This window comes from Hesperophylax consimilis, chromosome 4 (assembly GCF_061612785.1).
Source record: "Hesperophylax consimilis isolate HC1 chromosome 4, BYU_Hcon_1.0, whole genome shotgun sequence".
In the NCBI taxonomy this organism is placed as follows: Eukaryota; Metazoa; Arthropoda; class Insecta; order Trichoptera; family Limnephilidae; genus Hesperophylax; species Hesperophylax consimilis.
Window position 1 is genome coordinate 32,879,707 of NC_142839.1, and position 23,102 is coordinate 32,902,808.

Here is a 23,102-nt window from a genome sequence, read left to right on the forward strand (position 1 = left end):
CGAATCATTGATTCAAGTATGTTAGATGTGTTGACATTGGATGATGTTATTGAGAGGTCAGGCGGGTCTTGGGATATCAGTTTATAGTATTCAAATTATTATGATCGCTTTGCTTTATCTTCAGTTTACTTCCTGTTTAAACATTATTAAACAACTTTGGGGCACTGGTGTAAACCTCTCAGAGACAAAACAATGCGGATTAATAATATAAATACATATATTTTTTTAACTAAACATTGATATTTTATTTAAGGCGAAGCTTAATGCCAAATCGCTATTTTGATTAAACTTTATAACGAATTGGTGTACATTATGAATACCAAAATATGCTTTTGATAAATTGAAAGATTTCCTATCGTTTCGCTTGAGTAGAATAGAAATAAAAAATAAATTACTCAATAAATTTAAACTACTAAAAAAAATATTTTTTCAATAGAAATGTATGAACGCGTAAAGGAAACAACTTAATTTTGACTTAAAGATTATCTGTGACAATTTCACTTGATTAACTTTCTTATAAAATTATTTACAAAATAAATAAAAAACAGTTTTGTGCTTGAAATCGAACGTTTCTAGACTCCATTTGTCAAGCAATTTTAATGCCTATTACCTATAATATAAGGTATACCAAGAATATACAAATTTTTGACTTGTAGCTTCCTCTTTTGTGAGATAAACTATTTTTAGGTCAAGGGGTCTAAGGTTTTTTTATTATTATTGGTTTCGTATTAATTTTGTTTACGTACCCAAACAAACCTCAATAAGCTTTTTTATTAAAATGTTAAATTTAATATGACTACGCGCTTGTTCACTCTTTGTTTCTGTATGGCATTATGGGTTGGGTAGGATTTTATAAAAACAATCTGAACCCAGTAAAAGATTTACATAGAATCATTTTAAATGTAATACAAACATTAAAAAATTTAAAGCCTGTATCAGACGTAAGTGTGACACATAAGACTGTAGATGGGCCGGTGATCCCGATCTGTGGAGGCGGAAGGCGTCGTCCTTCAGTGGCGTGGAGGGGTAGAACGGGGCCGTCTCTGTAGCCGCTGTAGAGCTGGTCCGATCGCTTGTTCTTGATACCGATTCCGGGTCTGGTCCAAAGGGGTAGGCAAGTCCGTGGTCCAGGGTGAGGCGGGGGTCAGAGTGAAAGAAGGCGAGCGGAGGCAGAAGTCGGAGCGAGGTAGAGGGCAGAGCAGAGAGAGAGGTGTAGAGCTGGTGGTGCTTGCTGGCTAACTGCCCTTCTGAGGGACTGTTTCACGTTTTATAGGCTGCCGGCAGCCGCGCGATGCTCACACGGGCCCGCTTTCTATTTGATTCCTGGAATCGATGGCCGCGTTGTGACGCGATCGCGGCGCTCCGCCGGTCCGTTTACCGCCTCTCGGCCGGTAATTTCGGGCCCGTGGTCGAACGCGACTACGGCTTTTCTTTGTTCAGGCACGATACTCAGAATCGCGCCTGTGGAACGTCATGACGGCAAATCATCTCGCACGCCATGACGGCGCACGGACCTTTGCTTCGGGCCGTGGCCGAACGTTCCCTCTCGTATAGGCACGATTCTCATAATCGTGCCCGAATTAAAATGCTATTATGATATCTAATTATGATCTTATCCCCAGCTCTCACAGTATATTTCTCTGCCCGTTCCTCTAGCCAAGCTCCGACATTTCATTTATTATATTTACATATTGACATTACATATTTCATATCTTTTTTGGTTTTACATATTAACAATTTTACATTTACATATTTCTTAATTTAGAATTTTATTTTATAATTTTAACGTGGGTGACCGCGGCCGAGCCCGGAGCAGTACGTCCGTTACAACGCCCTCAACAAAAAAACTTTTTAAATGGTTTATGGATTCCATTACCAAATGTCAAAGATTTAAGATTAATAAGGATGGGTTGTTTCGAAAATTTTGAACAATTCATCAAATTTCAACATTCATTTCCAAGCTCTGTGAAAGATTTTTCAAGTTCTGTTTTTATTTCAGTTTTGTCAAGCATCTAGCCTTTAATGATACAATAACAGAATTTGAATTGAACTTTCACAGAACCCGAAAATGAATGTTGAAATTTGATGAATTGTTCAAATTCTCCGAAACAACCCGTCCTCTGATTTATTGTTAAAAAAAAGTTTCTATTTTTAAAATGTGTAAAGACAAAAGCAAAGAATGTCATGAGTACTACAAACTTTGTGAGAAATAGAAACCACTTTATGTATGGACACCTAATTTTAAAACAACCCAAATGCAAAACCACCGGTGACCGGATAAATCATCAAAATGATAATTCATCACATCCTTAAAACGTTATATAAAGTCATGGAAAGTGATGAAACAAAAACTTTATTAACTGGGTTAAGTAGGTTAGGTTAGGTTTAATTTTTTATTCATCCTTTTTTTGACTTTATATTTAAAGGTGTGTTGAATAGTCACTGTGTTGAGTTATCATAGAACCGTAAAATTTCGGTTGTTGCTAAGTAAAATTGAAAAAATGCATATATTTTATATTATCAGCAAACATAATGAATTTATACATCCGTTCTTGCTTACAGTTTGCACCTGAGGCAATTGTTTCTTTTTCGTGTTAATTAAATCTTTTCTTCGAACTTGCATTAATTTTGGATATCCTCATTTAGGGCTGGCCCTATGCGGGCGCAATTGGAGCAGTTCGCTGAACACTTAACAGTCCTAACACATCGCCCTTGAGATTTATTCATAAAAACAGCGTTACACAAATATACAAATCATCAGAATATTATCGATTACAGTATTCGTCTACCTACACTACCTAGACGTCTATTGGTTTTGAAAAAAGGCTTAAAAAATTTTCTTACGTCAGGCGCCTTTTCGATCAGGGCCGGCATTTTTATTTTTATTTGTGTATTTTTTTATTTTATAAATATTAAAAAATTACAATTTTTGTGAATTTCTCAACTACCATACTATGCCATATTAGAAATAGAAATAAAGATGAAACCAAATAAATGATGGAATCAGAAGTTTTTTTTTAAACGGTGATAGGAACGCATGCATTCCTTAAAGAAAGCTCGTCCCCTTTCAAATAGCCAATGTTGAACAAGTATAATAAAGGGATATATAATTAATTGTCTTTATATGGGTGTTTAAAGAATTCTATATTTTAGGAGCAGTGAACCACAATTGTTGCTGAGCGAATGTTGTTCTAGTTTTAGGGAGCACGCATTTGATTTAATGAAAAGCGGGTCTATGCTTGATGTTGTGGAGATACCAGCAGGTTATTTTTCCGTATGTAACACAAGCTTTTTTTAGTAAATAACTGGCCAATATCTAAGACCCTAATTTTAGCAATTGTTCGTTTGAGGTTTTCGGTTTTTGGTTTGCACACAAACAATATCACAATACTGACATTAGAGCCAATAAGTCAATGGTTCGATTCTAGCTGGAGGGACAACGTATAATATTTTGTATTTTTGTAGGTAGGTATGAGTAGGTCAGTTATAAAAATTCATCAAAGTAGAAGATGATCGTATAAGGTACTTCTTTCAATTTTCGTATTTTTTAAAACTAGTTAGCATAGCAAAACGGAACCTGTAAATGTAGGAATATGTAAATGTTTTCTGATGTCTCCGAATCACTCTCAAAGCAGCCTTAATGGAACCGGTAACTCAGGTTTGAGGAGTTAATGCAATATTCGAAGTGAAAAGCTTCTTTCTCAAGATACACATGGTGACCCCCTGATTTGCATTGAAGTCCATCAAGCGATGGTTAATAATTAGTTATCTAATTATATTTTTTAAGAAATATCACCTCAAGGGCTTCTAACATGTTAACAGTTATTAACGTAGTTATTGTGAAACGGATAGTCATTGTTATTATCTTAAGTTAAAAGTACCTTGATTGAAAAGTTAATAACTTATTTTTACTGAATTAAAATATTTAAGTTTCATGTTAATAATATATTTTATGATTATATTAATTTGTAAGCGACATCTAGCGTTGTTCCTAACAAATTAATAACACCGTGATGTAATAAACGCACAGTTGCACATGGAAGTTTCAAAAAATTATTATCACTTAACAGCGTTCTACAATATTATCATAAATATTGAATTAATATTATTCTGGTTGTACGTAATAAAAAAACATAACATTATTGCAATAAATGATTAGATTTCATTTCATATCCATAATTTTATCCACAGAGTCAAAAATTTGGAAAAAAAACTTTAAAATATATCTTACACAATTTATTAAAATATATTATATTGACAACGAATTTAATTAAAAAAAATATTATTTTGTAGGTACCTATATATGTAGGTGCATAAGGAAATATTTTTTTTCGGGTGTGTGTCTGTAATTATAGGTCAAAGAACTCTAGAACTTTTTTTAAATTGGAACTGAATGTGATAAAGCAATGAATACATCGATAAACCTACCCATAATATAATATTTTAAGCAATAAATTATTTAAATTTTAAATTATATAAATGCATCATATTAGTTAGTATTAGGAAAGAACTTTTACAAAATTTCTGAATATTGTAGTATCTACCAAGATATAAGCTGTCTAAATGTTGATGTTTGCGGCCGGTCGAAAACCCTGTGACATTATATGTACCGTCATATAAGCCGTCTAAATGTTGATATTTGCGGCCGGTCGAAAACCTTGTGAAATTAAATGTACCGTGATATAAGCCGTCTAAATGTTGATATTTGCGGCCGGCCGAAAACCCTGTGACATTATATGTACCGTGATATAAGCCGTCTAAATGTTGATATTTGCGGCCGGCCGAAAACCCTGTGACATTATATGTACCGTCATATAAGCCGTCTAAATGTTGATATTTGCGGCCGGTCGAAAACCTTGTGAAATTAAATGTACCGTGATATAAGCCGTCTAAATGTTGATATTTGCGGCTGGCCGAAAACCCTGTCACATTATATGTACCGTGATATAAACCGTCTAAATGTTGATATTTGCGGCCGGCCGAAAACCTTGTGACATTATATGTATCGTGATATAAGCCGTCTAAATGTTGATATTTGCGGCTGGCCGAAAACCTTGTGACATTACGTTACTTATAATGTTCGCGGCGGTATTGCAGCGTGGCCATTCTGAATCATATACCGAATCGTGTCTCATATTTCGTCACGAGTCACCATTGCATACTTCGTTATTTTTGTAGATACCCAAAAACTAATTTTACTATCGTTATTAACTCTTTAAATATAATACATTTTCACATGTCTGCGCTAGTTTTAATATGTATTCTAAACAGCACGTAATATTTTCCATTAATTTTTAACGTTACACCGATGAATAAAAAAAATCTATCAATTAACAGAATCATCAATTACGCAATTTATTGAAAATGTGTATCTTAAACACAGTTAAATGAGTTCTGATTATTAAATACATAAGTAGAACAACTACTTCTGGGGGCATCCGTGGTAGAGGGATAAGGCTTTCGACTAGCAAGCTAGAGGTTGCGGGTTCAAACCCGGCATGCGCAAGTAAATTTTATGTGAGTATTTTATTTCACATTTTACTAATTTTAAATTATATGTATTATATTTGCGGCACGTTCCAGAATGTAAGATATTCTCAGTATCGCCCTGGCATAAGATCATCATTCATAAGAATTGAAACGATGCTTGAATTAGTTTGTGTTCGGTGACCAGCTCTTAATAGTCTGGTAATTGCCCATCTTTCTCTTCTCCATCTCCTTCATCTCCCCAGTACCTCCAGCCTCTCAATATGCCCCAATTGGGAATGCCATTGTCTCACTGGCTCCAGAAGGTTGGGAGCAGTTAAGACTTGGTGCGATTTCACATTTCACAAAAATATACATATTCACAGGTAGAGGTATTATACAATGGAAGTTATAATGTACAGACTATCTATTCTCCAAATCAACATGGAGATAAGTATCTACTAGTACATTGTCATAATTGAAACGGAAGTGTAAATAACGGTGAAGGTATGTCTACGTGCATATAATTAAAATCGATTAAGTCGATTATTTACCGCATAATCACTGTCCGGCCGGTGCCAAAGTAGCCATTGCGAAGAAGAATAAATTAATAACACACGGTGGTAATTTAAATTTTACATCGGCCCATGAACGAATGTTCCGAAGGTTGCCGATCTTACACGAAGTTACACGCGGCTCCCGCACTAATTCGCCTCCGGCTTTTCAGGTTTCGAAATTTAATCAAAACAATCGCTGAACTCGCTCCACAGATTTGATGTCCGCTCGACTCTGACCATAAAGTCAGTTCACTGTCTACCTCAAACCTTTCAACACCTCGTTCTGGTTCCTAATCAAAATGATACAATAAAAAAATACTTGCCATGAGATAAAAAAGTCATTTGAAGAAGCGGTCTCAAATAATGTGATAACTTTTATTTACATGATTTATTTGTTTTGTCAAATCTAATTATAATCTTTAAGATAACCTAGTGACAAGTGAAAATTTTAATTTATTATTAATAATTTTGCGAACACCTGTTTTTATTTCAAATTTTATCACGATTTTAAAGTTTTTTTGTTATTCGTTTCGATAAGTAAAAATGAGTCTCTTGATAAATGATGATGGTGTCCCATACATCCAACTGGGGAACTATCAGATTAAATTGGAAAAGGAAGAACTTACGGAGAAGTTAAAAGCGAAAGCTGAAGAGGAATTACGGGAAACCCCTGAAATTGTGGAGCAAGGATTAAAAGAACTGAGAGCTTTGATAAGCGGTAAGTAAATTTAGTAAATTTAATTCACTTATGAGATGTAAGAAGGTAAATATTCGAAATCGCTGGCTACGCTTCATATAATTATTGTAAATGGCTTTCATCCCATATAACGAAAGAGAATTTTCATTTTACTTAATTGAAAAATAAAATATTAAAAGTAAAAATTCCCAATTGCAGATAGTTGCCTTTTTTATTGGGATTATAATATTTATATTTAATTAAGGTAAATCAAAAGGTTTTATTTAAAAAAAATCATATTAAGAGTGGCCAGCGATCCAGAATAATTACCAAAATCAATGTTTCAATGGTGGGTGTTAAGGGTAATGGTAATGGGTGTGAAGTTGAATTATCTCGTGTAGTTAATTAAATAACAGAATATTTTTCCTAATACACTCTATGTTTACTTATGATTTCTGACTAAAAATTGTTGGTTCTCGGTTGGTTCTCCTGGATATTTCACAATATGTGGATGTAAACAAACTAAATTTTCTTTGTAATTTGTTGTTTCTTTATTTATCTTTTTAAGGTTTTGTTTTGTTATGCATGTCTAACTGGGAGGAATTACAAATGGCTTAAAAAATATTTTTCATTATTTCGATACATAAGACATTACTCATTTTCATTAGGACATTACATATCAAAGCACAAGGCTATACTATTCTAATATCATGCAATTACGCACTCGTAGACGCAAATTCAAAAATCCCATTCGATACACTGAATTAGTTTAATTTTTTTACATGATTCACTAAACTGGTTACGATTTGTTTTTATTTTACTAAACTGGTTTGATTTGAAATGCTTACTATGGTCTGCATACACTATTTTGACTAATATGCTATTGAATTAAACATAGTATTTGACTTTATGAATGGATTAAAATATACACGTAAAACATCATTGAAGTAGTAAAATGAGTGGTCTGTTTTGTTCTATTGGAAGGAGAAATGTATACAGTGGCGAAGTGGAAGTGATAATACAATAAGTACCTGTGTTTATTTTATTATGTCAATTTATTTATTTTAATGAAGATAAATTTTAATTTGAGAAAAAATTTCCACAGTTTTGAATTTTGTAATTTAACTAGCTGACGTGGACCCGGCGTTGCTTGAAGGTATGAATGATTTGGAGTAAAGTTTTGACCTAACATAAGTAGATATTTTACCGTAAATAAGTATTTGCATCACTTGATCGTGCCATGTCTTACTCGTGTGTCCCCGACATATTCTACCATTATCTTACTCATCGTACATTCTTCTTACATATCTCTCTTCGTTCATGACGTACGCTTCATTTAACCAGAAATAATAATTTGATTCGTATCTTCCTCGAGCGAATTTAATTCGACTGCGTATCTTATTCCTGTGCATAGATAATGCTAAAGTCTTCCTCGGCCGTCCCCGACTTTTTATACCATTCAAAGTACGCATTGAACACTCCTAGCACTAATAAGAACAAACTTTCAAATTTTTAGTCAAATCGGTCTAATGTGATTTAAAGTCTATCCGACAAAAACAAATAATTATATAAAGGCACAATAATTATATATATATATATATATTTAAGAAGTTATTATTATTCTTCTATCTAATAAATAACTCATTATGTATCTTAAAGGAATCAAAATAATAGTGAATTCGTCATTTTGAATTGGAAAAATATCACCTTATGAGTAAATAGATCCTTGCACTTGTGAAGTCATAGTTTTAGGATCTCGTCATAACAGGATAAGGGACCATTCTATTGCCAACCAAATCGCAAATCTCCATAATCTATACAATAGTTTGTTCTCAACACGTTACAAAATGACACACCAAATTGATTACACTGATTACAAAATCATTATTGCCTTTGGTGATGAGAACTTTTTATCTGTGTTTTATCCAAAGGCAATTTAATGCTAATGCTATAATATAGATTTATATTTTTTGAATTTTGGTACATAAAAATGATGTAAATTTTCGTACATTGTGTAAGTCGACGGTCATTAATTCATGTCGGTGTCATGACCTAAAGGACGTCACGTAGCATTAGTAGTTTGAATGTATCATTGATACAGAATAGTAGTACGACCAGACCGAATACTTATACAATATTCATAATTTAACTGTATTCGGTGTAAAATCGACGTATTTGCGACAAATAAATGATTCAAGTTATCCGCTGCGATGTATTATATTAGAGAGCAAAACAAATTCCTTTATTGAATCAACGCAAGGGTGTCGTTTGATTCTCTGTAAAGTTGTACCTACTTTTGCAGATGAAGTTGTTAGACTATAAGCCCTCGATTTAATAATACAAATACTAGGAGTGTATACATGCAGAGATATGTAGGCACTTTATGAAGGACTGCAGGGAACTATCACTTGTCAATGGTGAAAATGCTCTTATGTATTGTGTAGTGGAAATGAAAGTGAAACTTTATTACATCTAAGTCAAATCATGGCGTGTCTCTGAGTGATTTTGTTCAAAAAATAGTATTGTAACCCACTTTCCATAATAGTTTAGCCTTCACGGATGTCTGAATGTTACTAATGGCCTAGTCTGATATTTCCTTTCACGTAGGATGTCGAATATAAATTTGTTCAAAATATTATCGCTTTGCAACGAAAATAACTGCAGTTGCTGTCCGTTATTGGTGAAATACACTAATTGGAACTCGAATTCAATCAAGTTCCGACCAGTTAATAAAATGTAGAGTTGTATAATAAATCTGTGAGAATTACGTAATTTATGCCATAAAATAATAACTCTGCCGATATACAGGGTTTTCCAATAAGAGGTGTTATTTTGAATAGCCCGCTATTTCGGTAGATGTTACTTTTGAAGCTGTCATTTTTTAACATTTGACAAGTAGAAACTACACCATTGATAAAAATGGAACGATACACGCTTCAACAACGCATTGAAATTATTAAAATTCACTTGAGTGAATCGAATGCAAATTATGTTGAGTGATGAGGCCCATTTTCACCTCGGTGGCTTCGTCAACAAGCAAAATTGTCGCATATGGGGCTCGGAAGACACAAGAGTTATTGTTGAAAAGTCTCTCTATCCTCAACGTGTGACTGTTTGGTGCGCTTTATCGTCCGGCGGAGTCATTGGACCTCAATTTTTTGAAAATGAGGCTGGAGCAACAGTTACGGTGAATGGATTGAGCTATCGAGAGATGATTAATGATTTTTTGGCCGGAATTGGATGGTATTAATCTGGACAACGTTTGGTTTCAACAAAACGGCGCTACGTGCCACACAAGCAACGAAACCATTGATTTTTTACGATTGAATATCAAAATAACACCTCTTATTGGAAAACCCTGTATATTTCGTAGAACAAAAATAAATCGTAATTTCATCGCACTTTTATAAACAGCAAGGCGTTGTACGCGGTAAATTCGGTAGAGGAGTTCATCGGCAGTTATAGGTAGGTTGGATTGGATCCTTGATTAGGTCTGATGGATTTAAATTGATCTTAATTAAAAACAGTGGCCGCTGGCGCATGTTTGTGCTAGATACTAATTCCAGTTGTGGTCGAAATTATGCTTGGCCGGAAATAATGTTCATTGCAATAATTTTCATTGTCAAAATGTTACTTTTCAAAATATTCACAGCAAAAATGTCCTCCGTTAGAATGTTCTCTACCAAAGTGCGCTGGGTCAAAACGTTCCCTACCAAAATGTCGCGCAGTGGAAAAAAATCAAATAGATAACACAATAGCAATAAATAAATTGGCTATTCAGGTATGTTTACTAAATTTGTCGTTGATTAAAAAAAACAAGGGTTAGGTTAAGTTCATTGTAACATGCCGAGACTGCTGACTGACTGTCTCAAGATAATGATATCATGATTCTAATTGAGAAAATTTTGGGAAGGACCAATATTATTGAGAAAATTTTGACCGGGAACATTTTTACTGGGGACATGTTTACTGGGAACATTTTGACAGGGAACATTGTTACCAGGAACATTGTTACGAGGAACATTATTACCTAGAACCGAAAATATAGTAATGTACATTTTATTTTCTGTTAATATGTTTATTTTTAATATATTTATTTTAATATATATTTATTTTGCTGAATCAGCCCTTTCGAATAAAAAAGGTCACAATGCAACACTGAATTAAGGTACGCGGTTTCCATTCACATCGCTAACGATTGATTTATTATATTTTATGAAATTGAATGCGGGTTAGGATTCTACCATTTTTATAAGTATAAAGATAGACGATGTAGATTTATTACCTGAAATACGTGCCTTTCCGTGTGACCTGTCTTGTATTTCGAAGTATAATTATATATTATTTATGTAGATTACTCAAATTATATACATGTGTATATTATACCCTATTACGATTGAGTCCTTTCATTTTTAAAACCGACCTTTCCTTTAGTTGGAGGATAGCAGAAAACGGTTTAAACCACAGACATAGGAATTAATAGACGAGAAGATAATGGCGAGGGGTAAAATAAACTGTTGAAGAACGAAGGGAGTGAAGCTGACTGTGATTCGTCAATAAATCAATCTGACAGTAAATAGGCATCTCGCATTATAATATCACCATTTACTTCTTAAAAGTAAAATCTGCTTTTGAATGAATAGACATTTTTACATGGGAGCGCAAATTACTCGCCACGTTATGAACAAATTTGCGAAGTCCAAATTCGGCAAAAAAATTCGGTTCTATTTTCATAGTCGAATATTTCGTTTAAGTATTTAGTTAAGACACTTTTATAAATGTTCATAATTTACTTCCCAGCAACTAACCAGCTTTGTGTTTCGCGTCCAGACGTTTCTCGATGTGATAGTAACAACTGATTCATATTATACGATGTGAATATGCTTAAAATAAAGTAAAATAATGCTTATATATGGAATGTAATACGACAATTGGGTTTATTCTCCTTTTCACATCTATTTTTACAAGTTTTCATAGTACAAGTCAACATTTTGCCGTGTTATTTCGTAAAATGAACCGATGATGCCTCGACCATAGTTCGCACAAGAATGATGACGTCACGTTTTCAAATTTCACTTGAGGCCATACGCGAGCACAGCCGGCTCCAATGGAACCGGTATGGGGAGTAGGGATAATACGCTTTTAATCACTTAGAGCAGGTCTACTAATATTCATATGTCTATGGTTTAAACTTATTTACGCAAATAGTTTTTCATATGCTGGTAGACGGGAGGTAGAAAGTCCACGTTCAAATGTATGATGGATGATGCACCTGATCGTGTACTTATTTTCAAAAGCCAGGAAAGACGTAAAGAGCATCCCAGTTTTCGAAAAGACAATCTATCGCGAGACCAAATTCCATGTTAATTTTTCACCCAAAATAATTAATTTGTCATTAAAATTTTGTAATTATTTAAGAAAATATTCTAAACTACGCAACGGATTTTGATATGGTTTTAATTTATTAGGGAAGCTTTATATATGTATATTAAATTCATTGAAAGTAGAGAAAAGTCGGGTACAAGTCAGCTAGTGATAATGAAATTTTCATTTTTTTTTTGTAAGAAAATTATTATTCGTTTACCTTTAAACTGTAATTGTAATTATGATCGAAAGTCAAAAAACCCTCATTGGAGACAAGAAATAAAAAAAAGTTCTTTCACGACACAAAACGACCTATGTTTGTGTACCGAAAATATGAAAGTCTTGCAATATCTATAACATGCAATGTCCACGGTAACGGTTATAGTTCGCGGGTGACTACGCGGCTTCACACCGCTTGTCTTCCGTCTTGTCTTCCCCGGTTTAAAATCTTGTAATTGGTACCTTTTAGCCTTTTATGACGTGGCCAAGATATTGCTGCTAGGTATTTTGAAGTGACTGTAAGATAATGTATTTTGATTGTCAACATAGGTTCCTGAACTTCGTGCGAGTGTATCATTAATGAACACACAGGACGGGTTGTTTCACAGAAGTTGAACAATTCATCAAATTTCAAAGTTGATTTTCAAGTTCTGTTATTATTGACCAGTTGTTTCACAAAACTGAAATAATATCAGAACTTGAATAGAACCTTCACAGAACTTGAAAATCAACTTTGAAATTTGATGAATTGTTTAAATTCTTTGAAATAAACGGTCCTAAGCGACGAGTTGCGAACATTTCAATTAGATAATTTTGGACTGTCCAACGTGACGTTAACAGATATTATACTAAACTGATAAATGAGTCAAAGTCCTTTCATAGACACAACGAAACTGGAGATTTATCATATTTTTTGCATTGTAAATATGTCAGATAAGTAGTTTATCGATCAATACTAACAATACATTATTACTTAAGTATTCAAATTTGTTCGTTTTAAAATTAAGAATAATATAGAACAATTGATTTCATAATTTATAAATTTATAAGTAGGTATTATCAAATAATCTGGCATGTTCGTGACACAAATAAAATATTCTATAGAGGTTGCCAAAGTTAAATGTACCTACTTAGTCATGTTGATTAATAAAACGTTAATTAACACCATAAGGTTATATAAAGAAAAATTCACATCATACTGGCATTTAAGGCAGACAGAATTTAACACGAAAATACTTAATTTCTAATTTTTAAACTGTTTTAAGGAACTTGAGTAAAACATATTACGACTAAAAACATAAATTCATGTAGATCAATAAACGCTGATTCTGAATATGTAAATTTTATTATAAGTAATTAGTATTAATAATTGGCCACGAAAATGGATTAAAACCGTAAGAGACATAAACGCCCTGTGATTGTTCGACGGGTTCTGAAAGAACTTACACAGCTACCTCACGGGTCGGCCAGCCGCGTGCATTAGAATGCGGACAGTTTTGTGCGAAGTTGTGCTGCGTAGACTCGCATACAAGTTGTTTTAAAAGAATTATTGTTTTTTGGAAATCGTGTTAAATATTTAAATTGTGATTTGTTGATTTCATACCGACCCGAGTCGGATTGACCTAACTGTTAACCGACAAAACCGAGGTACTTATGACGTCACGCGTACAACGTCAGATTTACTTTGAAAATTATTTTAATTAGGAAATCGAAATTTGAAAAAAATACCGATATTTAAGTTAGAAGATACGTAAAAATTTTTTTGTTATTGGTTTTCCTAATTCATCCATTTTTACTATGCCTTAAATATAAAACCGCTATAGCTTTTGTCCCCTTGTACATTTTGTTATTATACAGGGTGTATCGGCACGTACCCGACAAACTTTAACCAGCTATTCCTTAGCATATTTGGAGTAAAAAATCTTATGTGCACTTTGCTGTCCGGTAACGTTTTTTTTAATAAAAAATTTACTATTCATATTTTCACCACATGTCACCACTGTTTTATCCTTTGTCAAAGTTTGAAAACCCATCTGGCAAATATTTTATTCGAATTCCGTTGAATAATGCACGTGTGTACCTATATTGGCGCTCTTTTACAATCACAACGAAATGGCACGGCACCATTCGTCTCATTTTCAACTATTATTATTTAGTGTGTGCGAAAGAGCGAAAACGCTTTTTGACATACTTGCTTATAACAGCTGTTGAACACGAAACGCAATGCCAATGACAGTGATGTAGTGTGGAAATTTTAATTTTTTTTGTTTTTAATTGAAAAAAAAATGCTACTGGACAGCAAAGTGCCCATAACATTTTTTACTCCAAATGTGCTAAGGAATAGCTGGTTAAAGTTTGTCGGGTTAGTGCCGATACACCCTGTATAGAAGGTGATTTTAACACCCCGGTCGGCCCTAACAAAAACTAGCCTGGCGCGAGTAAAATTTTGAATCTCCTTGTCAAAAAAAGGTAAATAGTTGATCGCTGTGATCAATAATAATATTTGGATGACTTTATGTAGCGTTGATTTTGTGAAAAATAATCTTTAGGGTGACGTGTTAAGACTGTTAAGGTGATATGTATTATTAGCGCCTTGACAATTCAACGCCCGGAGTGGGCTTCTCAGATAAACATAATATAAAATTTTCAAATCAATATTCTTATGAGCAATTACCGGTGTTTTGTGATGGTTCACAATGAATCTAACATAAAACACCTTGACTTTCATAACCCAACTGACTGCAACTGACCTTGGGATGCGTAACTACGTTAATAACCACTGGAGCGTTCTGCTATACAACCAATTTCAGTCTTGAGCGCTCGAAAATTTTTAAGTGTTTGGCTTGGAAATTTCCCGCCCTCTTTCAAAAATTTATATCTCTGAGTTTTAATATGAAGACATATAAACTTCTTATAGTGCTAAAGGGCCATTGAATGCACCTACATTTGAACGTTTATCGCGTATTGTAAGGATTCATTAAAAATATATATTAAAATCATTAAATTAATAAAGCATGAATTCTACTTATTATTTATTTAAAATTGCCGTAGCACTTTGAGCAATCTTAATTATTATGACTTCTGTATATTGCCTATGGCCTACTTAATAAGCACTGCTATTAATTTATATTTAAAATATTTAAATAATTTCGGTTCATGGAATGTCAATAACGGTTCCATGATAACTCAACACAGTGTCTATTCAACACACATTTAAAAAGTGAAATAAAGTCATTGAAAACGATGAAGTTTTTTTACTAAACCAAACCTAACCTAACCTAACCTAGCCTACATAACCCAGTTAAAAAAGTTTTTAATTCATCACTTTCCATGACTTTAAATAACTTTTTAAAGATGTGATGAATTATAATGATTTATCCGGTCACCGTCAATAACAAATAAGTCAAAAGAGGTGCGAGACATCTATTGCTAGATTGTGAAACTACTAACGATTGATGTCTTGTATTGGGTTGTTTCATAAAATTTAAACATTCATTTTTACTGTGATAGTCCTATTCAAGTTCTGGTATTATATCGTTATAGGCCAGTTACTTGAGAGAACTCGATTAATAACAGAATTTGAAAATAATTTTCACAAAACTTTAAAATTAACTTTTAAATTTGAAGAATTGTTCAAATTCCCTAAAAAAACCATCCTAAGTTAGATTTATGATTAATTGAAGATTCTATCGCGCTGAAACTTATGAAATAATTCCAATAATTTTATTTAAAGTATCTTTTCAAATTGCTCACATTTTGACCAGCGTGAGCTCGCGGGCGTTTGCAAATTGGACAAAATGTGGCCAAATAAGGTTTAACTGTAGTGTGTAAAACTATTAAACAATGACTGAACTAAACAGGTCAGGAACAAATCAAAAATTTCATTTCGTTCAAACAAACGTTTCTGGATTTTTAAAATACACCTTTGCCACTGACCCCAGCTACGAAATATTATTTTACGCAATAATCAAAGCATACATTAACCCTAATTATTAAAAAAATGCTAATTAGTTAAATTGCAATAGAAGCAAATAAAAAGTACAGATGAAATAGCTTTTTCGAAAAACGTTTTATGTCTCCAAGGTTTTTTTATTATCAATCTAAGGTTTTTTTACAGGTGTTTTTCGATGTATGTCTCACTAGGATATACCTGTGTTGAGACAGAAAAACAACAACAGGTAATCAAGCACACTAATAAAACTGTTTTAAGTAATATATGCTGTCATCATCTTCAATATCATTGTTGCTAGTTATATTACTTCCGTAAGTAAGCTCAATCTTTTTTTAGGCGTTTTTGAATTATTTTATGGTATTGCTCTTGATTGGCTGAGGGTCAATCGCTCTCTTATTGAATCCTAGGACGATCTTGTAGTAGGCCTCAAGGTATGAAATTCTTGACTATGACCGTAGACTCCTTGCGCAGCTGAGGTCAACTATGCAAGCGCCAAATGATTCTCTTGGCACTTTCATCACTAATGTCCTTATCTGGATAAAATATTAAACAAGAAGCCTCTTGAGCCACCCGAGGAGAACATTTTCAGAGATTCTCCAATATGTTGCCTAGATACATTCAAAAGCTTGCTTTAAACTCCATTCCGGATATTGGTACCCTCAAAAGATTGGGTAAATTGATTGAATTGGCAGACAGCCGTTCTGATCAGAGGAAAGGGTCAAAGTCCCCTCAACCCCCTTCAGCTGTTAGCAAAAGTGAACTGCTACAAATTACCCTTTGTCCCTGTTGATCCCCGTCTCCATAAACTTTCAGTGATTTCCTCTGGCACAAAAATTTTTTTTTTACAGTTACAGGTAGAAAATTTTCTTATATAAATACAAAGTAGAATCGTTTTAGGTAAATATTATTAATAAATTGCTTTGTACGAAAGAATTGATTGGTTGTCCAATTATTATTGAATACATTGCGTTTGCTTTTCACGAAGCATACAACAATGACCACATTACAGATCAAGGTCATAATGCTAATTAAATACCTATTATAAAATCATTTACACCTTAATATACAGTACGTTAAGTAAGATCGAGAATGCAATAATATCAGTACCTACGTTGTAATTTAATGTTAAATGCATAATGAATTAAAATTGATGTTCAATTATCATATTGTAATAAGTATTGAAGCCATTCGGACAGAGTGGGTCAGCGAATCTTTTGCAATAGGTTCCTATCATTCTTATACCCATAAATCATGGCGTATCGAATAATTAGAATTAATACTTCATTACTTAGTTGTAAGGTTGTTTATAAAATGTAGATGCAATTGTTGGAATAATTGTAAAAGGCAAAGCACCGGTCAATAGATTTTCTATGAATTTATTTGATATCAAACGTAGGAAACTATTAGAGCACTAAAATAAACACCTTTTTTACCTGTGGCGCTTATTTTTTCAGATAATTTTCTAGATAGATTACTATAATTATTTTAAATATTAACTCGTTGAAATCGATTTTCAAGCATGCCATGGGGCCAGGTATTTTGCCGATGTATATTATAGAAATTTAAAAATAATTATTTTTAAATATGCAAGGATAAGGAATGGACACAACCCCGCCTGGACAGCGCGGTATGTTAATATATTAAAAATTATAAATATTAATTTGGGTCATAATACAACGAGCATAATAGGGTAATAATTTGGGTCATAATAGACGGCCTCAGCACGGGTAAGCCACCCAGTGAGGCCAACATTACTAAATTGTACTAAATAAAGTACCAAAATAAAAAATAAAAATACACCATATTTATTGGTTATTTCCAGTGTTATCCAGCGGGGGTTACAAAAGTCCTTTCTTAAAATTTCTCATCTTAGCTCGCTTTCCATATTCGATACCGTGCTAAATGGAAGTTCTATTTGTAAAAGCCAGAAGGCTATACAAAATAAGAAGAGCAACATGCATAATATATGCGATGTATGTTGTATAATATAGCAAATAGTTACACGTTGCAAAACGTGATTCTTGTAACCACAGCAATTGGAAACTTATTTTTTGAAAACCCGACATTACGGAAACTATACATTAATTTATAGTCCCAACTGCTCGCAGCAGTTGGGACCTAATGTGACTATGACATCCTCAATTCGGGTACGTTTTGAGACTAAAGGTAGTGGTAAGGGGAAGGAGATGGGGAAGTTCCTGGCTATTCAGATCTGGCCACCGAACATCCCTAAGGCAATTCCAAGCAATGTTTCAATTCTGAAAGGCGGTCTTTCACTAGGGGGATACTGAGAGTATCTTCCACTCTGAAGTGCCGCAAAAATGACGTAAATTTTTTAAAGTGAATGAATTGTTAACCAACACAAATTAATTAAATAAAAGTTTATTGCGCACGCTAGGAAATTAAACGCGACTTCCGGATTACTAGTCGAGAGTCTTAAACGTTAGCAGCAAGGTTAAAAAGACGTTATATATGTATGTATTGCATGCCTTGTTGTTAACCCGTTGTCACGGAAATTGGATGACGTTACTGTTTATTTCCAACAAAATAGCAGTCTAAGACAATCGCCTCTGCGCACTTAAATTCAGAAGAAGGCCGCTGATGTAACCAATGTCTCAATAAGTGCCCCAGACTCACCGTTGTTCTTAATGCCAGCCGTGATGCAACCTGCTGCGGCTCCACCATTCACCGGCTTGCACCATGTTCTACTTCTGCGTGTTGGGCCGTTGTTGAGGCAACATTCTAAGCCATGCGTCGAAACTCGTTTGACCGTGAAATTACCTTAAAAGTCACTCCTGAGGTAGCCGAATAAATTCATTGTTCTTTTATTGAATGTAAAACACTTCGCAGTGTGACATTTAAATGTTTCATTAAATTCACAATTGTTATGTTTGTTACAATAGTAATAATGAGACATCGGAATATGTGTTTTCATGTTTATATATTATGCAAAAAGCATAGTTGAGCCTTTTTGGTCAATAGTGCATATTTGAGCCTTTTAAAAAATCCCTAAAGAAACGGTTCCATGTGACATTTAAAAATATATGTATATTTTAACATTGAGAGTGCATATTTTGTCATCAATAGTGTAAATTTTGATATTGATGGTGCTTATTTGAACATTTTATGTAAACATTTTGGCGTTGCTAGAGCATATTTGGGCCTAGTTGGTGAATATTTTGTCATTGTTATTATATATTTTGGCATTCATGGTGCATATTTTGGCATTCATAGTGCATGTTTGGGCATTGTTATTGCATATTTTGGCATTGTTATTGCATATTTTGGCATTGTTATTACATATTTTGCATTCATAGTGCATGTTTGGGAATTGTTATTGGAAATTTTGGAATTGATATTATGACAGTGCTTATAATTTTGTAATTTTGTTAGTGCATATAATCCGATGAACTGTAATAATAATACACTTGTCATGGCATAGGCGATGGGCTTCACTGAGTGCTCTAACCGTCTTGAGACTACCATTTTCAATTTATACGGGTATGCTAATTTAAGGTTAGGTTGTAAGTTGTTACATAAATAATACATCAATTTTTTTTTTCAACAACACTGTTGTTGTCATTAAAAGTTGACATTAAAAACTTACTTTAATTCAGTGTCTTTTTTTCCGCTAACTCCACACACGAGGAAAATAATTTCTCTCAGGCCCTGTGTCATCCTTGGGGATGCTGTGTGGTGGGTATTTTTGAGGAGATGGAAGAGAAAACATGAGAGAACATAGGAGAGAGGAAACACATAGTCAATCGTGTGAAAAGTTAGGCTGTTGCTAAAGTATTATCTTCGTTGTTAATATCATACTCTTGGTTTCTGAAGGTAACTACATTTATGTAACTGCTATCCTTACTGTGATCCTTACTAGGATTCTGACTTACCTCATATGCTTCACTGGATGATCTACCCATTTCGAGGCAAATGAAAATACGGACAAAAATAAGTACTTATTTAAAAATAAAAATCTCTTCAAATTCTCGGTTTAAAACAAGACTACAGGCCGCTTCCTAATAAACTTTTAGTAAATTCGTAATAATATAGGAACACGTGTTTATGCACCTGCGTTTGTTTTAATAATATACAATGACGAAATGCGAAAATGTAAGGATTTGTATGAACACGTGTTCCGACATCGTGACAATGCAACGATATTTTACTAAATCAGGAAACCTATAATTTAATTCGTTAACGACCTGCAATACTGTTTTTAACCCGATTACTAATAATTTGTTGATATTCTTAAAAAAAATAATTAAAATAATCTTAAGAAATCTTGTATTGTGTTCTCCGTATTTACACGTATACATTTTAAAATGTTGTATTTTCCTGCTTTAAAGCTTGAAGTTATCTGAACGATTAATATTTCGAAGAATTCTTATGGTTTTCTTGTATCGATTGAGTAGGTAAGTACTTTTTTGAATAATTGTTCCTTTCTCTTTATGTATGATTTTGTGAGACGTTTTGCCATCATAAGTGTGACGAAATAATTTCAAAAATTTAGATGTTGGTTTCGGTTTTCTCTATAAATGCAATGATTTTTGCAAACCTTCGTCTTTAAGATCCTTGGCTCTACACTCAGAGGTCGCTGGTTAATAACCCGGTAAACCATAAATAAAAAAGAGGTGGGTTTTTAATATATCCTTTTTTTTAATAACCCCAAGTTTTTAACCCATTTTTGCTTCTTGTTTTATAACCCCAGTGCGAGATACAAGTTCATAAATTAATAAAATGCACGAAATAGTTTTTAAGGTTTGTACCTACTATGGTACTTATCATTAGCGCGGTACTACACAAGCGACATCACAATTTCCATCACCCGGGCAGATGTGTAGATAGTAGTGAAGTATTTATAAATGTAAAAGAGATACCGTACTGCGCGTGTCAATCTTTTTAGGTGCTAGTTTTCGAAAAAAATAATTATTTAAATAAATGTGGTTTTCGCCGTTAAGTTTTGACGTAGTCGTGAAGTACCGGATACCAAGAAGTATTAAGCTTAGCTCTATTGTTGCCTATTAATATTAATAGGGTTTTAGTGAATTTCAATTGCCTCCGTAATTAGGCGTGCTCGATGCGTTTTGGGTTTTCCCTGAGGATCTTTCTTGGGGACACTGTAACACTGTCAGAAACGTTGGCTAAAGAAGTAGGAAGCGTAATACGGTATAACAACTTAAAAATAAATCACGATAATACTGTGAATATCCCAAATCAAATCAAATTAATACCCTAATCCTTCTTGTGTTTGTTGTTCTTTGGCTACAACATATTTTAATAGCAGATGAAAAGAAGGACATGTTAGAAGACAACGGGAAGGTTACATTGTTAAGATGGCGTCATTAAAAATACTAGATTCTTGAATTATTCTACAATTGATGTTTTTAATATTCACAAAAAACCACGTCGTGGTGCAAGTGTGCGCTTCTACAAAACCAGAAATCTTTATGGGCAATTTTAACTAAGGTCAAAGAACCATAAATTAATTTCCGTACTGAAAGCTGTTTATGAAAAAGAGGATGTTTGATTATGCTTTGTCAAATTAAATTAAGTAAATATAGTTATGCTTCATAATTATCTTGATATATCTATTTTTTTATTAGGAGATGAAAACCTGCCACTGCGGCTTTTTTGCTGTTAGGCCGTGTAGGCGGCCATTTGATAGGAAATTTAGTGAATTTTTCTCATAGAGTTTTGCCCCTAACAACAATGATTAGAATGTCCAAAAATTAACTTATCACATATGTTCCTACTATGTTACATATGTATGTCGTTTATCTGTGTTTATTTGAATTTACAAGACGAATGAAAACTAATTCCTACTAAGTAACAAACACCATTAACCAAGATATTTACTGAATAAGAACTCAAAAAATTAAAGAACGCCGCCGAAATTGTATTTTGACATAAAATTTGAGTTACTTTTATCTGACAATAAAACTCAACGCCCCCTAGAGTAATTTTTAACCATTATGATTTGAGAGCTCTAAATTTTAAAGGAGCTCTAATTTTTATCCAAAAGGAACCGATTCCAAAAGTTGGATTCATATGTAAGATATTTTTCTTTTCAATTTTTATATTTGAATTTATTTCTTCTAGGAAAATGTGAAAATAGGTTTAAAAATAAGTCCGGATTTTTTTTAAGAATATATTTTTTGAAATTATGTGAACTTTTTTTTAAATTTTCAAGTTGGGAAATTATTACTTTTCAGAAAAAAGTTCTCTAGGAAATTTGGAAAATCTGAAATTCGTACCTCGGAAAATAAAATCGGGAAATTTTCATAAAAAATAATAATTTTTGTATGTTGGAAAATTTCTGCACCCGGAAATTTTTTGAAAATTTTTCGTAAATTGTAAAAGCTGAAATTTTATTTTTTGATTTGTTTACAAAAATCCTAAACTGTACAAACATTGATAATACCATCAGATTTGGTTTTACATGGTTATACAATAACATAAAATTAAAAGAGAATAATTATGAAGATACTACAAATAAGCGCAGCAACAGCGAAAGCAAGATCTTATTGAGAAAACCCATAAAGCTTATAATTATACGAAGGACGGAAGTTTGTTATAAATGATTAACAGGTTGCCTACAAGTTGGAACAATGGTATAAGCTTTTGAGTTTGGGCCCGTGCAGACAAATATATAATTCTATAAAATAGAATTGAAATTGTATGGTACTGATACACCAAAAATGGTTCCATTATAGGTATTTCATCAAAATGAAATTTTAACACACCTTTAAAAAGTGATATAGAGTCATTAAAAGTGATGAAACAAAAACAAGGTTTAATAGTTGCGTATGTAACTTATTTAACCTAGTTTTTGTTTCATCACTTTTCATGACTATATATCACTTTTTGTAGGTGTGTTGAGTTGTCATTTTGATGACATACCCTGTCACCATTTTTTTTAAATGTGCCAAGTAGGAACTGCACAAAGTTTCAACGATATATTATTTAAGTGTGCCAAGTAAGAACCCCTGCAAGTTTCAACGATATATCATTTAAGTGCGCCAAGTAAGATCTCCAGCAAGTTTCAACGATATATTATTTAAGTGTGTCAAGTAAGAACCCCAGC

At 33.2% G+C, this 23,102-nt stretch overlaps 1 protein-coding gene across 1 annotated transcript in view; it reads left to right on the plus strand.

The window, feature by feature from the left end:
• Positions 1–6,289: 6,289 nt before the first annotated feature.
• Positions 6,290–23,102, plus strand: part of LOC149424584 (alpha-tocopherol transfer protein-like) — a 33,064-nt gene continuing 16,251 nt past the window's right edge. Inside the window, exon 1 of the mRNA XM_089630886.1 lies at positions 6,290–6,741. Coding sequence (XP_089487012.1) covers positions 6,567–6,741 — 175 coding nt within the window. The 5' untranslated portion in view covers positions 6,290–6,566. The remainder of the gene's footprint in view (positions 6,742–23,102) is intronic.